Source organism: Pteropus vampyrus, unplaced genomic scaffold, assembly GCF_000151845.1.
Source record: "Pteropus vampyrus isolate Shadow unplaced genomic scaffold, Pvam_2.0 Scaffold15, whole genome shotgun sequence".
Lineage (NCBI taxonomy): Eukaryota > Metazoa > Chordata > Mammalia > Chiroptera > Pteropodidae > Pteropus > Pteropus vampyrus.
Genome location: NW_011888796.1, coordinates 12,866,716 through 12,880,701, shown reverse-complemented (window position 1 = coordinate 12,880,701; position 13,986 = coordinate 12,866,716). Strand labels below are relative to the sequence as shown.

The window sequence follows — 13,986 nt, the reverse complement described above, 5'->3', positions numbered from 1 at the left end:
GCTTCGCTTTCCCCGTTGCTCCCTTTCAGCCCTCTGCCAGGGATAAACGCTTCCTAGAGGAAGTCTGAAGACCGTGCGGCTTCGAGCATCCCACCCAAGAACACCACTCCCGCTGCCCGCGCGCCCCTGCCCAGCTAAGCGCGGGACCAGTGCCTGGACCCCTCTCCCTCCCCCTCTCCGCCGGTGCACGCAAGGGACTCGCAGTGCGGCCTGGCGACCCGAGGGCGCTGGCCTCGGACATTCATAACACTGCGCCCTAGCACGCCCCCGGGCGGCGCCGAGGAGAAGGCTGCAGTTTCCTCCACGCGTGGTGGGCGCGGGTCGGAGGAGCCTCGAGCGCCTCCCAGATGCTGCAGCCCAGCCGCCACTCCGGGAGCTGCGGGAGACCTGGGACGAGCCTGCCCTCGGTGCGTGCTGGGGACCAGAAGGGGGCTCTGGATTTCGATCCCTCCTCGTCTTTTCCTTCTGGGTCTCGGGACACTCCCACTCAGATCCTCCTCCTCCCAGGTACAGGCCGGGAGTGGAGGACACATCTCTCCTCCCGGCACCCCACCATGGGCAATAGGTCCAATGGCTCCCGGTGGGAGGACTGCGAGACTCGACAGTGGCTCCCTTCCGGCGAAAGCCCAGCCATCAGCTCCGTGATGTTCTCGGCCGGGGTGCTGGGGAACCTCATCGCGCTGGCACTGCTGGCGCGCCGCTGGCGGGGTGACGCGGGGCGCAGGAATTCCATCTCCTTGTTCCACGTGCTGGTTACTGAGCTGGTGTTCACCGACCTGCTCGGAACCTGCCTCATCAGCCCGGTGGTGCTGGCTTCGTATGCGCGGAACCAGACCCTGGTGGCACTGGCGCCCGACGGCCACGCGTGCACCTACTTCGCCTTTGCCATGACGTTCTTCAGCCTGGCCACGATGCTTATGCTCTTCGCCATGGCCCTGGAGCGCTACTTATCCATCGGGCACCCCTACTTCTACCAGCGCCACATCACGCGCCACCGCGGCCTGGCGGTGCTACCAGCCATCTACACCGTCTCCCTGCTTTTCTGCTCCCTGCCGCTGCTGAACTACGGGCAGTACGTCCAGTACTGTCCCGGGACGTGGTGCTTCATCCAGCACGGGCGGACCTCGTACCTGCAGCTTTATGCCACCCTGCTGCTGCTCCTCATCGTCGCGGTGCTCGCTTGCAACTTCAGCGTCATCCTCAACCTCATCCGTATGTACCGCCGGGGCAGAAGAAGCCGCTGTGGGCCCTCCTTGGGCAGCGGCCAGGGCGGCCCTTCGACCCGCAGGAGAGGGGAAAGGATGTCCATGGCGGAGGAGACAGACCATCTCATTCTCCTGGCTATTATGACTATCACCTTTGCCGTCTGTTCATTGCCTTTCACAGTAAGTTACTCACTTTGCTTTCACAGCCCAGCTCTGCCTCAGCCTCCTCACGCCCTCCCCTCTCCTACCCTTTCAACTGCCACATGATCTTTTGCAACTTGTAAAAATATGTCCTAATTTGTAAAGGTCTGTAGACTTCCCCTGTCCCTTTTCACCTTTACCCCACTTCCTTCCTTCCCTAATCCTGGTGTAGGGGTTTCTCTAGGCTAGTGTTTCTCATACAGTAGTACAGTCCCACTGATAAGGAGCCTTGACACTCACTAAGCCACCAAACTCTCCATCCTAGAATGAAAGGCCCCTTACAGTGTCGCGGAACCACCACCACTAGCATGGCTTAGTACCCGAGGAGGAGGCAGCCCCTTCCACCTCTAGATGGTTGCCAGTTCAGTCTGACTTCCCTGAGCTGCAGTTTGCCCCGTGGTACCCCCCACTCACTGCTGCTAGTTCCATACTTTGCCTGCTGTTTCTCAAAGGGCAAAATGTGGTATCCAACCTAGTGGACATTGATAATTGTCCCAAGTGAGAAAGATCCTTGTTGCAGAACTTCAGATCACTATTTGTCCTAAAAGTTCTACAAGTTTCTAGTTTATGGGTTTCCCAGTTTACATTTTAGGAGCATAACTCTGTAGCCATGAAAATTCATAATACATCTGTAATGATAATTATAGGAAAAGATGGTTACTTGGAGAAACCCTTTACTAAGCTTTTGAGATCCCTTTAAAGGAGGCATTTACCCTCTTACAAAATATCTTCCTGATGTCACTGTCAGAAATATATACAGGTGCTCTTCAGCTTACCATTGTGCATGTTATGAGCACAAGGTTATAACAGGAATGGCTGGTCCATCTCAGGGATGGGAGAATTAGACATGTCCACTTGCCATGACCCAGCAGGCCAGAGCCTGCCTGGAGACCTGGAGGCAGTTTAGGTACTGGGATGGGTGTTGTCCTGGTTTGGGGCAACCTCAGCAGTTAGTTTTATGATGCTGTGAGATTGAGCCTGCTGAGGTTTACTGAGCCTGGGATGTATCTGAGCACGGGCTGGCCTCTTACAAAGAAATAGGAATTGAGGATTCTGGCAGCTCCATTTCCTAATCTTCAGAAGAACAAGACTGACCCTGCAGGGAGTGAGGAGTTGGCAGTGATTCCTACCTGCCACAGTCTTGGAGACAAGAAAGAGTTGGACACTGCCTGCCATTAGCAGGTCTGACCTGTAGAAACTAAAGAAGTAACTTTATCCTACTTCCCACCACCATCACTATTTTTTATTATCTTCATACACTATTGGCCCACACTGAAGCTGTGTTCAGAAATGGCCGACACCGAGGTCTCACTTGAGGCAGGAATCATTTCCACATGTCCCATAATAACCAAGGACACTGTCAGGCAAGGCGAAGGCTTGTGGTTGCCTTCGGAAATTTTCCTATTATTTTAACAGAGCACATGCAGTCCAATAGAAATACAGCATGGGCCACAAATGTGAAACACATATGGAATTTAGGATTTCCTAGTAGCTACATAACAACAACAAAAATAAACAGATGCAATTAATTTTAATCAATGTATTTTATTTAACTCAATTTATCCAAAATATTATCAATTTAAAATGTAATCAATGTAAAATAATTAGTGAGCTATTCCAACTAATTTTCTTTCTTATGTCCTAGAAAATACTGGCAATTTACCAGTATTTTCTATCTCTGCCTGTTCCTGCTGGAACCGCTTTCCATGTCTTTTAAAAGTTGCCCAGCAAGGAGGGGAGTTCACAGCTGTGTACTCAGTGGTCTACCAGCTTATTCTAGCACTTCAGAAGTAGGGGGAAGAGGGTGGTGGGGATTTAGGAAAGTCGGGACTACTAACGCCATTGTCCCAAGATGTGGGCAGGTTAGAATTACTGTTTCCTCCAAGAATCCCAGTCTAGGACTTCCAAAGTTTGGGAAGTGAAACTATTGAAATGTAAAATGCTCAGTGCCCTGTAATGAAGTCAAGTTCAACTTCAAATATCATTATTATCAACATCAGCATGGCAAACATTTGGGGATGCTAATTTTTACATACACTATTCCATTATTTTCACAACTGCCTGTAAAATAGATAGTATTATTATTCCCATTTTATAGATGAGGCAAGTAACTTATCCTGGGTCCCACAGCTGATGAGTGTTGGAGCCAGGATTCAAAACTAAGCCATTTAAACATAGAGGCTATGCTCTTAACCACAGTACTATCGGAGAGAAAGTACTCATTTTTCACATGAGAAAATTAATCCAAGATTTCATAAGAGAAATGTGAAGAGTTATAAGTATCTGGACCACTTTGCCTCTTAGTTCCAATTTGTTAGTTTTAAAAATAAAATAGCAAAGACCTTTTTCTCCATGTCAGAAGAAGGGGCCAAGTGTATGTTTTTGTTTTTTTTAATTCCCCACAGACCTGTGAATTAAAAGGCTGAGAATGGGTTTTTAGGAGATTGGCTAATGTAAATGCTGCTCTAAATTAAGAAATAATCGGATTACCCCTCATGTAAAATCTTCCGCTGGTACCGTAAAACATTTCTCAACTGATTGGGAAAAAAAGGCATGTATTGTTTAGGAAATGACATTATTTTGGCTGTCCAATATGAAATCATGCATATGACCAACAACATATTCCCAACTGTTTATGCACTAAAGGGATAGCGTATATATTAATAAATTCCTCCTTATGTTAATCAGCTGTTGTCGTTATTTCACAGAGATAAGTAGAAACTTTCCTCCTGACATGGAATAGAACACAGGAAATATATCAGACCTCCATTCTTGCCTCAGATAGTTAGTGTCTTTATTTCCAATCCACATCAAGCCACTTTCTCACTATTTTACTAGTAATTGTGGATAGCTTCTGGTCATTTTAAATGGTTTTCCACATGCCATTAGGATAAAGTGCTTATGTATTTTATTCAGTTCTAAAATTTCAAAAGTGAACCACTGACTCTCTAAAAATGTCTTCATCTTTAGAAATTCTTTAGGGCTATAATTTCTAAGTAAATCTGATTAGTGGAAATCTGATCTTTGCAATACAGAACAAACTCAAGTAAACAGCCCTGGAGTTTCCTGTTCGTTCCTAGTACTCTTTATGACATGAATGGAGGTTATAAAACTGATATGAAATTGGTCAATTACATTGTGGAAAATATCACAATTCTTGTAGGGATGAGAGATCCAGAAATCTCTATGCATAATCACGATGAACTTTGCTTGGTGATATTTTAATGTCCATGTACTACTTGAAGGTCCTTATGGTTCATGCGTCATTAATGATGTATTTGGGGACTGTTGAAATAGTTTTAATATGCATTACTTTTCAAGAGAAAGTTTCTCTATATGAGTGTCATTACTTGACACTTTTTACTTTCCATAATATCATTTGATATTATGAAATGGTGGTTGTGAATTAAGACATGATTACACTGAGTTTATAAAATTTAGACAGCAAGAATCCTAGTTCTTTTCCCAAAAAAGAAGTTGTACATTATGTCTCCACCCTTGGTTGAGTTCATCCTCACTGCTATTTCAGATAATTAAGGCCTCAGCTTAAAGAAAAACAGCTTTTAGGGATGATATATTTCTTTTTGGCATGTCAAGAGCCTATCACAATATTAAGTTTAAAAAAGAAAAAGAGTAGAAATAGTGAAATAGATCACTGGAGACATAGTGTTTCAGGAAGACAATCAACAAGTCTTTTTCTACCTAAAGGCGTAAGGCCCAGTTAATCTGCAACTTGGTCTGCTGGGTTTCTGTGGCTTCTCCTGTCCTTTATTTCAAAGTTTCTGACCACCACTCTGCATCTTTATATTCAGTTTACCTCTACTGTGCCTCAATTTATATCACCAAGATGTATCTAGCCTCATTTTTCTTAGGATATTTTGCTGCCTAAAATTTTCCCCCTCTAATAGAAAACTAGATTTTAGACTTCTGCATTTGGGACATAGGTATGATCAGACAGGCCGAGGATAGGGAAAGTACATTTGGAGAAGGCTGACACTTCCTCTAGACCAGGGTTCCTAACCTGCGCTCCATGGACAGCACATAGATGACTGAAATCATTTGCAAAGTCTTGTGTTTATCTGAGTTCTGGGTGGATGTTTCGTAGTGTCCAACTTTTTTTTTTTTTTTTTTTTGAAGCTACCACCCTGGAATATCCAAGCCCAGAGCTCTAAACCTTAGCATTAATGCTTTTGTGTCCAGCTCTGGGATCACCTGGAGCTCAGGGCAGGAGACGCTCTTTAGTGCTGGAGCCACATCCATGCCCCTATCTTTCCTTCTGAAGGGAAATGGCTTCTGTTCCCTCTACCACAAAGAACTTGTGGTTTAGGGGAAGGGGTTTCTTTACAATATCACATACCTAGAAAATAATCTCCCTATGAAAGTTTTTTTTTTTTTTTAAAGAATGGATTATGCAAAGTCTATAGCCAGGACACTCTAATTTGTTTCACAAGAGAATATAAACAAATAACAATCTCTACTTGCAATTTATCCATGGAAAGTGGAGGAAAGAAAGCCCCCCAAAAAGCTAAGTAGCTACTTAGATGTAGCCATGGTCCTTCAATCTATAAACAGGAACAGTGATATTCACAAACTTTAGTGGCACCTTTGTGAAGAGAGATCTCCTTTAAACTTATAAACTGGTCAGTCAGTGGTGAATTTTACATGAGACTTTATATCACAGGCTTTTTATCCAGCTGGCAACAGGTAGTGACTAAAAAGAAAGTATAGGTCCCATGTCTCTAGTGTGACTCCATGGCTTTCCTATTAACCTGAAATGTGATATGAGACAAGGCAACTAATCTTCTAAGCCTTTGTTTCCTCCTTACTAAAATGAGAATAATAATATTGTGCAGGTTCATGTAAGCATTAAACAGAGTGAGACTTATAAATTGCTTAGCATCATGCCTAGCACACATAGATATTCAGTAAATATTAGCTGCTGTCGTCATAGGATTCAATTTCCAAGGGAAAAATCAGATTGTATGTTAATGATTAGGAATTCTGAAAGCTCAAACTCATTGGTTTGATTCACCAGGCCTAAGCAGGTCTTTTGTTTTTATTTCAAGTGTTGGATAAGATTCTGTAATAGAGCTAATAGAGCTCTCAACCCATGCTGTACATTAGAATCCCATGGGCAATTCTAATCCCATGTAGCTTTTAAAAACCACAATACCCACATTACAGGCCAGATTTAATTAATCAGAGTCTCTGAGGGAGGGAGCAAACCATCAGAATATTTTTAACGCTCCTCAGGTAATTTCAATGAGCAGCCAGGTAAAATTCTCATTTGCTTTAAAATTTGAACTGACTATGTGGTTGTATTAATGGTAGAAAAAAAGTGGAGAGGTAGGAGAAGACAAAACACATCAAAAATTTCAAGGGTTGCTGAAGTATGTCTCTTTTCCAAGTGTAAAAGAAGAAACTGTCTTCTACAAAATATTGGCCACCTCTCGAAATGCAAATTTTAAGCATTTCTAAAAATTACCCAGCATAGTGGATGAAATGGAAAGGAAACAAATAGTACAGAATTGCTTCATCCTCTAAAACTGTTTTCACTTCTCATTGCTCTGTCACACTCTAAAGAGATCGGGAACTGAAAACCTGACTCATCTTCATATGTGAAGCTGTGACACTAGAATACTGAGCCTCTCACCATTCGACTAGCCAATTCAGTGTTATCATATTCTTTGGCAAAACTAGATCATAAACTCAGCTACAGACTTTTTCTACAACAGAGTGCTTGTGTATGTGTGTGTGTGTGTGTGTGTGTGGTGACTAATATATTTTAATCTATAAGATTTATATATACTGTTATCTTAATTTCTAAACTCCAAAACCACTCCTTAAATATACCATATAAGTCGAGTATATTTGTCATCCAAAAGAGTTTAGCTTCCAAGAAAACTATTGCTCCATCACATATGCCCACCTAATTTCCCTCTTCTCTCCATAATCAGAGAAATCCACCATCAATTCTTTTTCCTTACTCATCTGCCAAGTCTTTTCTCCATTCCCTATGCCAAGATTCTCTGGCATAAACACCTGTGGCTGCCAAACCTTTCTGCTATTGTCCTAACATAAGCAAATCGAATATGACTACTCTTCTCCCTCCCTGCAATTTGCTTTGTATATCCAGTTGCCAGATGCCAGCAAAGTACCAGGAAAGAAAGAAATAAAACATTCCTTCTTCTGCTGAAGTAGAATGGAGGAAAGAAGAAATAGCTTTATAACTCACGGGCTACCATTGTTAAGAAAGTCCCTGGAGCATTATAAAGAACTGTTTTCAAATGACTGATGTGATTTACTTCTGTTTACCTCTTTTCTATAAGCTGTGTGGAAGTGTTTGATCTTTATCAAGCATGTACAGTTCCTTTTCTTTTCATCTGACCCAAAAGTTGTGTTTTTCCCTAAACATCTAAGGAATCAGACAAGAGCTGGTATAACAGTTTGAAATCACTGGTCAACATATAAAGACGCATCAGCTTTCCAGTGTTTGGGACATAGTTCTGAAGACCTTTGCTCTAATACAGATAAACTGGATGTAGCACATGGTGAGCGCCATGCTAGCGTCAAGGGAGTTGGAATCTGTGTCTTGACTCCACCACTAAACAGCCCTGGGAACTTGGGCAAGTCACCTAACTTCTCTGCATCTCCTTGTCCTCGTTGGTAAAATGGAGATAATAACTAATACTGTGGGGCACTTAAGCAAGCACTGTTTTAAGTAACTTACATGTTTTACTTCCTGTCATCCTCCCAATAACCCAAAGAAGTAGATATTGTTGTTATTATCATGCCCATGTTAAAGATGTAGAAACCGAGGCACATAGAGGTTAGTTTTCTTACCTGTGATCCCAGAGCTATATATGGAGGCCAGATTCAAACCCAGACAGTCCAATGGCCAGAACCCGTGCTCTGTTGTATACCTGTCTCACTGAATTGTGATAGTTAAATCAGATTGAGTATTTGGAAGTAAATGTAACATGTTGTTACTAACCTTCCTGAAGTTCACTTCCTCATTTGCCGAAAAGACAATACTTATGTTTCAGAGTTTTTGTTAGGAAAAAAAATGTGCAAGAAGAGTGAGATTTTGCTACCTACCTTCTACCACCACTACCACACACAAAACAAAACATGTTTTGCTTTTAAATCTTAAGAAATTGCATATGATCTAAGCCTGTCCACTGCTACAATGTTAAACTAACATCATTTTCCCCTTTTGCTTCTTACAGATTTTTGCGTATATGAATGAAACCTCTTCCCGAAAAGAAAAGTGGGACCTCCAAGCTCTTAGATTTTTATCAATTAATTCAATAATTGACCCTTGGGTCTTTGCCATCCTTAGGCCCTCTGTTCTGAGACTAATGCGTTCAGTTCTCTGTTGTCGAGTTTCATTAAGAACACAAGATGCAACACAGACTTCCTGCTCTACACGGTCAAATGCCAGTAAATAGACTGACCTTTGTGGACAATAGCTAAGTGCTTAGTTAGCCAGCATCTGGAAGATCATTTTGAACTGGTTCCTTGGAGAAATGAAAAAAGTTAGTTTATAAACAAAATGAAGCTACCCTAATAAAAGAGAGTAAACAAACATTTTAGCAGTGGTTTAGGCTACAGATGTGTTGACAAGGCACTTCTTGGAAGGTGTCAGAAAGATCTATAAAACCTACCCTCAATGAGCATGTTACATGGCCTTCAGAGAACAACAAACTGCATTTAAGATCCAGTTGCCTTTTGATTTAAACTTTCCTGTTGAATGAGAAAGCATGTGGTTTTGTAATTTGTTTAAAACCCTAAATAGTTACTGTGTATTTTCTATTTTAATCTTCTCTGTTACTACTGTTATAAACACACAGTGTGCAAAGACCCAGATAAAACTTCGTATTCTCCAGGAAGTCGACATGTGGAAGCAACCAAGCCTGGTGTTTTGTGATTGCTTAACGGACTCTTTCTTTGGACAATGACTTTGAAAATCACAGGCACTTTGTACTATAATGTTTGTGTATGTGGAAGTACTCTCTCATCACTACAGTATTACTCATAAAAGAGTAGGCTCAGTTGGTTAATGTAGGTTTTTTAACTAGTTCTCCAGAAACTGTGTGTCAAAGTGTCAGGTTGTTTATTTTGTAATGTTCATCAAGAAAACTTTAGGAATTTTCCTCTCAAAAAGAAAAAATAGGCTGTTAAGAGAGTTAATTCTGATTACTACTCTTTATTCTGTGGCTTTGTCTGAAGCCACATAATAGGATTAAAAACTGAAAAATCTGGTCAATTCTTCAGATACACTGGAACCTTTTTAATGCTGATGTTGAGGCCATGACTAACATCTACTTTATAAGATGATTGTGTTGTAGCAAAATTCATCTGTCTGTATTTTTCTACAGGAAACATAGTTTGACTCATACTACATTGGAAATCATGTAACAGTGAGTCAATTCTTATTATATTTATAAATCTAAATATTTGGCATGGTGTAAACTCAGCATCAAAATATTTCAGTGAATTTGCACTGTTTAAGCATATCTTATTTACTGTGTAAACTCATCTGAAATGTTATAAAAATAAACTATAAAACAAAAATTTGAAAATGGAATAGTATTTGATGAATTTCCCCAAATAACATTTTATAGTTAGTGCAGACATAATTTTTTTAAATAAGATAAAAGTGGAAAAATTATATATTATTTTGGCAAGTTTTTGAAGTATGGTTGCATTGTCAATTAGAGTTTAAAATATTCAATATAGTACTTGATATTAGAGGATTTTTTCTTTCCAACATGATGTTCAAAATAATAGAACCATCTTAATTTTTAATGAATGTTATTATAGGATAGCTATTATGAAGAAAAACAAAAGAGATGTTAATTTTTTCCAAAGTCTCATTGAGTTGCTTACGTAAAACCATGTCTTATAAGTAGTTATCAAACTAGATGATCACTTAGAGTTTTTCAAACTATTCTAGTCATCAGTGTATTTTGACACAATCTATTTCAAATCAGCTCTTATTTTAAAAAGAATAAATTAATGGTTTGCTTTTTTACTAATTTAAACAAACCAGGCAAAATTTAACTTAACTAAAATCTTGACATGCAAATAAATCTTCCCTGTCCACCGAGTATTCTAAAGTTAAGAAATTGTTCTAAATAGAACTAATTAGGCTCATGGGTAATTCTTAAACATAAAATTCTAAAGTTACTTTGAATCTGGAAGATTGATTTCTTTTATCAGATAACTTTTTTTCTTTAAATGCAAATGTTAACTACCCCACATCACCACCCCCAAAAATTCTGGAATAATGCCTGATAACTTAAAAAAATAATAATAAACTTAGACATAATATCGCTAGTGGGAACAAAATGATTCACTCTGGGGGCTTAAAATACAGCAGTTTATTTAAGAACTGGTAGATTCCTAGAGCTTTGTTTACTATTGTTCTTTGCACTGTTAAATGACTATATCCTATTATTTTGTTTGCACTGATATATACATAGATGAAATTGAAGGTAAAAATCCTATGTAATCGTCAATCGACTATTATTAATGGTAATTTAAAGATAACAGAAAAAATTAGATATGTAAATATTTTCTTTCTAAAAATCCCTTTCATCTGACATACTTGTTGAAGTTTACTGAGTCATTTTGAAGTTAAATAAAAAACACAGAATTTAGTCTGATATATTAGAGAATAGAACCATGATGAAAGAAGACCTAGATTTCATTCTTTGCCCTCGACAGTTAGTGGAATGAAAAAGGAGAAAGCAATTGATTCAGCTCAAAATGCCAGCCCTAACTTTAGGTGTCCAGAAATGGGATGAGCCAAAGCAATCTAATCTGAGCTGAATTATTCCTGGATGGCCCCAGGTCGTCTTTCCCAAGAGAGTACTGGGAAATTCTGGTACTAAACTGTGGCCTTGAATCTCTAAAGATCTGATAGGGACCTGAGTTTGTTTAGATGCTATAGAAAGCCTCCAAAGATCTAAACTCAAAATGGTTTGGACCCATGACAGCCTAAAGCCAGACCAATGCTCTAAAAACAGCACTAACCCAAAACAGCCATGCTGGCAGAGGCCGCAAGACCTGAGCAGCGGGGAGGGCAAAACCAGCCCATGTCATTACATTCTCATTGGAACTCAGTTAAACTTGGTGCATCTGCCTGTTCATATCAGTGCATGGTGAAGGTGTTGTCTTAATGTTTATGCAATGTCAGCTCTGATTTGAATCAAGAAAAAACATATTTAGGCTTAGAATTTAACGTATTTGAAAGGCAGGGGAAGACAATTAACTTGCACTTAAGCAGAACTTTATTTCACTTTGCCAGATCTAATGGCTTGAGCCAAATTTAATGGTTTTCTGAATTTGAGAAGAGCCTCTACTTGAGCCGTTCACAGACTGAGAAGCTGTCTTGTTTGCAAAAGTGATTTATATATGTGGACTTACAATGCCTACTCATGAAAGCAGTGTTGCAACTTGAATATTTGATGACTATCTTCCATCTTCATTAAATGCTTAACTCCATTGGATTTCCTCTCTGAGTGCACATTTATAACATACCTCCAATCACTAAGAGCATTATAATTTCTTTAATTTACAAAGCATTTTGATCACCTGAAATATACTATGGAAATAAATATTATTTTAACAACTTGCAAAAGCTATAGTCTAATTTATACATGGGCCCAAGGCCATGCACTGGGCATTAGTTTTTATTTCAGAAAGTTAACTCTTTGTTTTTCTGGTAGATTTTGTGATTTGTTTTTTATTATAAGTAAATTTTCTTGAGTTATTTTTTTATTTCCTATAAAATGTACATACTATTAAAGCTCAGTTTGGGTGGTTTAATTCTGTGATCCATGTGTTTTATTTTTAAAAATCTGCCAAGAGTCAAATATATCCATGAGGATTCCAGCAGAAAGAGATTGTACACTCAAAAGAGAAACTGAGGACTGTTGAATGAAAGGAATATTTACAGAGCGGTAGACAAGGTTTAGGGAATCAACAAGGATGGTGAAGGATCCCTTAGAAGCTGTCCCCACTCCTAGGCTGCAAAGCACAAGGGCAGAGCAGTCACTGGAAATGAGTGAGGGCTGTGGAGATGCCACCCAGCAGGAGCTATGGCCTTAAGTAGGGAAGCATAGCTGCTGCCAAATCACAGAGAAGGAATGAGGGGTCTACTTCCTGGTGGACCTCCCCTCCTCCTCTCCACTCTTCTGCCTGTTCCTCCTATTGGCCAAACCCAACTGTAATCCAGAGAGTCAGGGTAACCTGGGCGCTGCAGTCCATGAAGCCTGTAGTACAGGTGAAGAGTAGAGGGGCAGATGGAGAATATCCAGCATAAGTAGATTAAAAATATTCTTTTTTTAATTACACCAACACGAAAATTGAAACCATGAAGTAGTTTCCACTTAAAGCGATATTCTCTAGCAAGTTTGGGTATTAGAAATCAGCCCCATCTGTATGGAAAAGGGTAAAAAATATTATAGATTCCTTTATCAAAATATTTGTCCTTGACTCTACAGCCTGAGGGTCAGTGTTTACATCTGTCCAACTCTGGAGACAATTGATATAATCAGAGAAGAGAAAGGGGATCAGACCGACCATCTTTTTTTCCTCTAACCACAGCAGTGCAGCATAACAGCTATTTCTAAGCAGAACAAAGGATGATAGTTATGTATACTGGTCTAGAAATGAACTGAAGCTTTATTTTTAAGAAGGACCACTAATGTGAGAAAAAGCTCACTTAAGATGCTGAGGGTGGGCCGTATCCCCAAATTTAACACAAGCTGAGATAGGTCTATACAGCTATTATAAAGAAAGAGTATATGTAGCAACTCAGCAATTCCGTATAGTTTAAAATACTGATTAAAAAAATACCAGGAAAAGAAGCAAATTTTAACAAAATAGAAAAAGATTAGCCAAGGCCATCTGTCCATGTTGCCTTTTCAGCTAACACAGGATTCATTTTTACTTCTTTACTCACCCCCTTACAGAGCACCCTTTTCCTAGCGTAGACTGTCCCCTCTCCCTGCTACCACTAGTCCTGTTGTCTTTGATGCATCAATTCAACCTTTCCCCTTTCAGTAAATTCTAGATTTATCAGGGGGATATTAAAGACTTGTCAGACTCCTGGAGTTTTCTCAGTCAAGTTATTTAAACTTTCTGATTCTTGATTTCCTCATCTCTAAAACAAGAATAAAAAAATTATCCATCTCCTCAGTCGTTTTGAGAATTAAATGAGTGAATGCATGCAGGATGCTCAGCACGATGCCTGGACGTGGTACATGCTAATAAGGTCAGGGATTAGTATTATCTTAGATGTCTGGTTTAGTGGCCCCTCTGACCTCACACACCTCTGACTCAGATTGCTCATTCTTGGCGGGGGTCATGATGCTAAGCGTCGTGGTATCTATTTGGTAACTCTAGATAACTGTCAAGAAAGATGATGACAATAAGCATGTGGGACAAGTTTGTATTTCAGAAAATGAAGTGAAGATTAGCACACATGGGAAAATGTAGAGAAATGTGTGAGCATGGAAGAGAGGAATCCAAGAGAGACGGACAACAGGATGTAAAACATGTTTTCTCA

The 13,986-nt window shown here is 40.0% G+C and overlaps 1 protein-coding gene across 2 annotated transcripts; it reads left to right on the top strand.

Annotated features, from left to right (window-relative positions):
- Positions 1–6: 6 nt before the first annotated feature.
- Positions 7–12,089, top strand: PTGER2 (prostaglandin E receptor 2). Of its 2 annotated transcripts, XM_023527242.1 has the most exons (3): positions 7–1,385; positions 9,788–9,829; positions 11,722–12,089. In XM_023527242.1, the coding sequence occupies exons 1-2, from the start codon at positions 348–350 to the stop codon at positions 9,794–9,796; spliced, it is 1,047 nt and encodes a 348-aa protein (XP_023383010.1). In that variant the 5' UTR covers positions 7–347; the 3' UTR covers positions 9,797–9,829; positions 11,722–12,089. The 2 variants fall into 2 exon arrangements, with proteins under 2 accessions (XP_023383010.1, XP_011383783.1); XM_011385481.2 differs by lacking the exons at positions 9,788–9,829; positions 11,722–12,089 and adding an exon at positions 8,636–8,996.
- Positions 12,090–13,986: the final 1,897 nt, after the last annotated feature.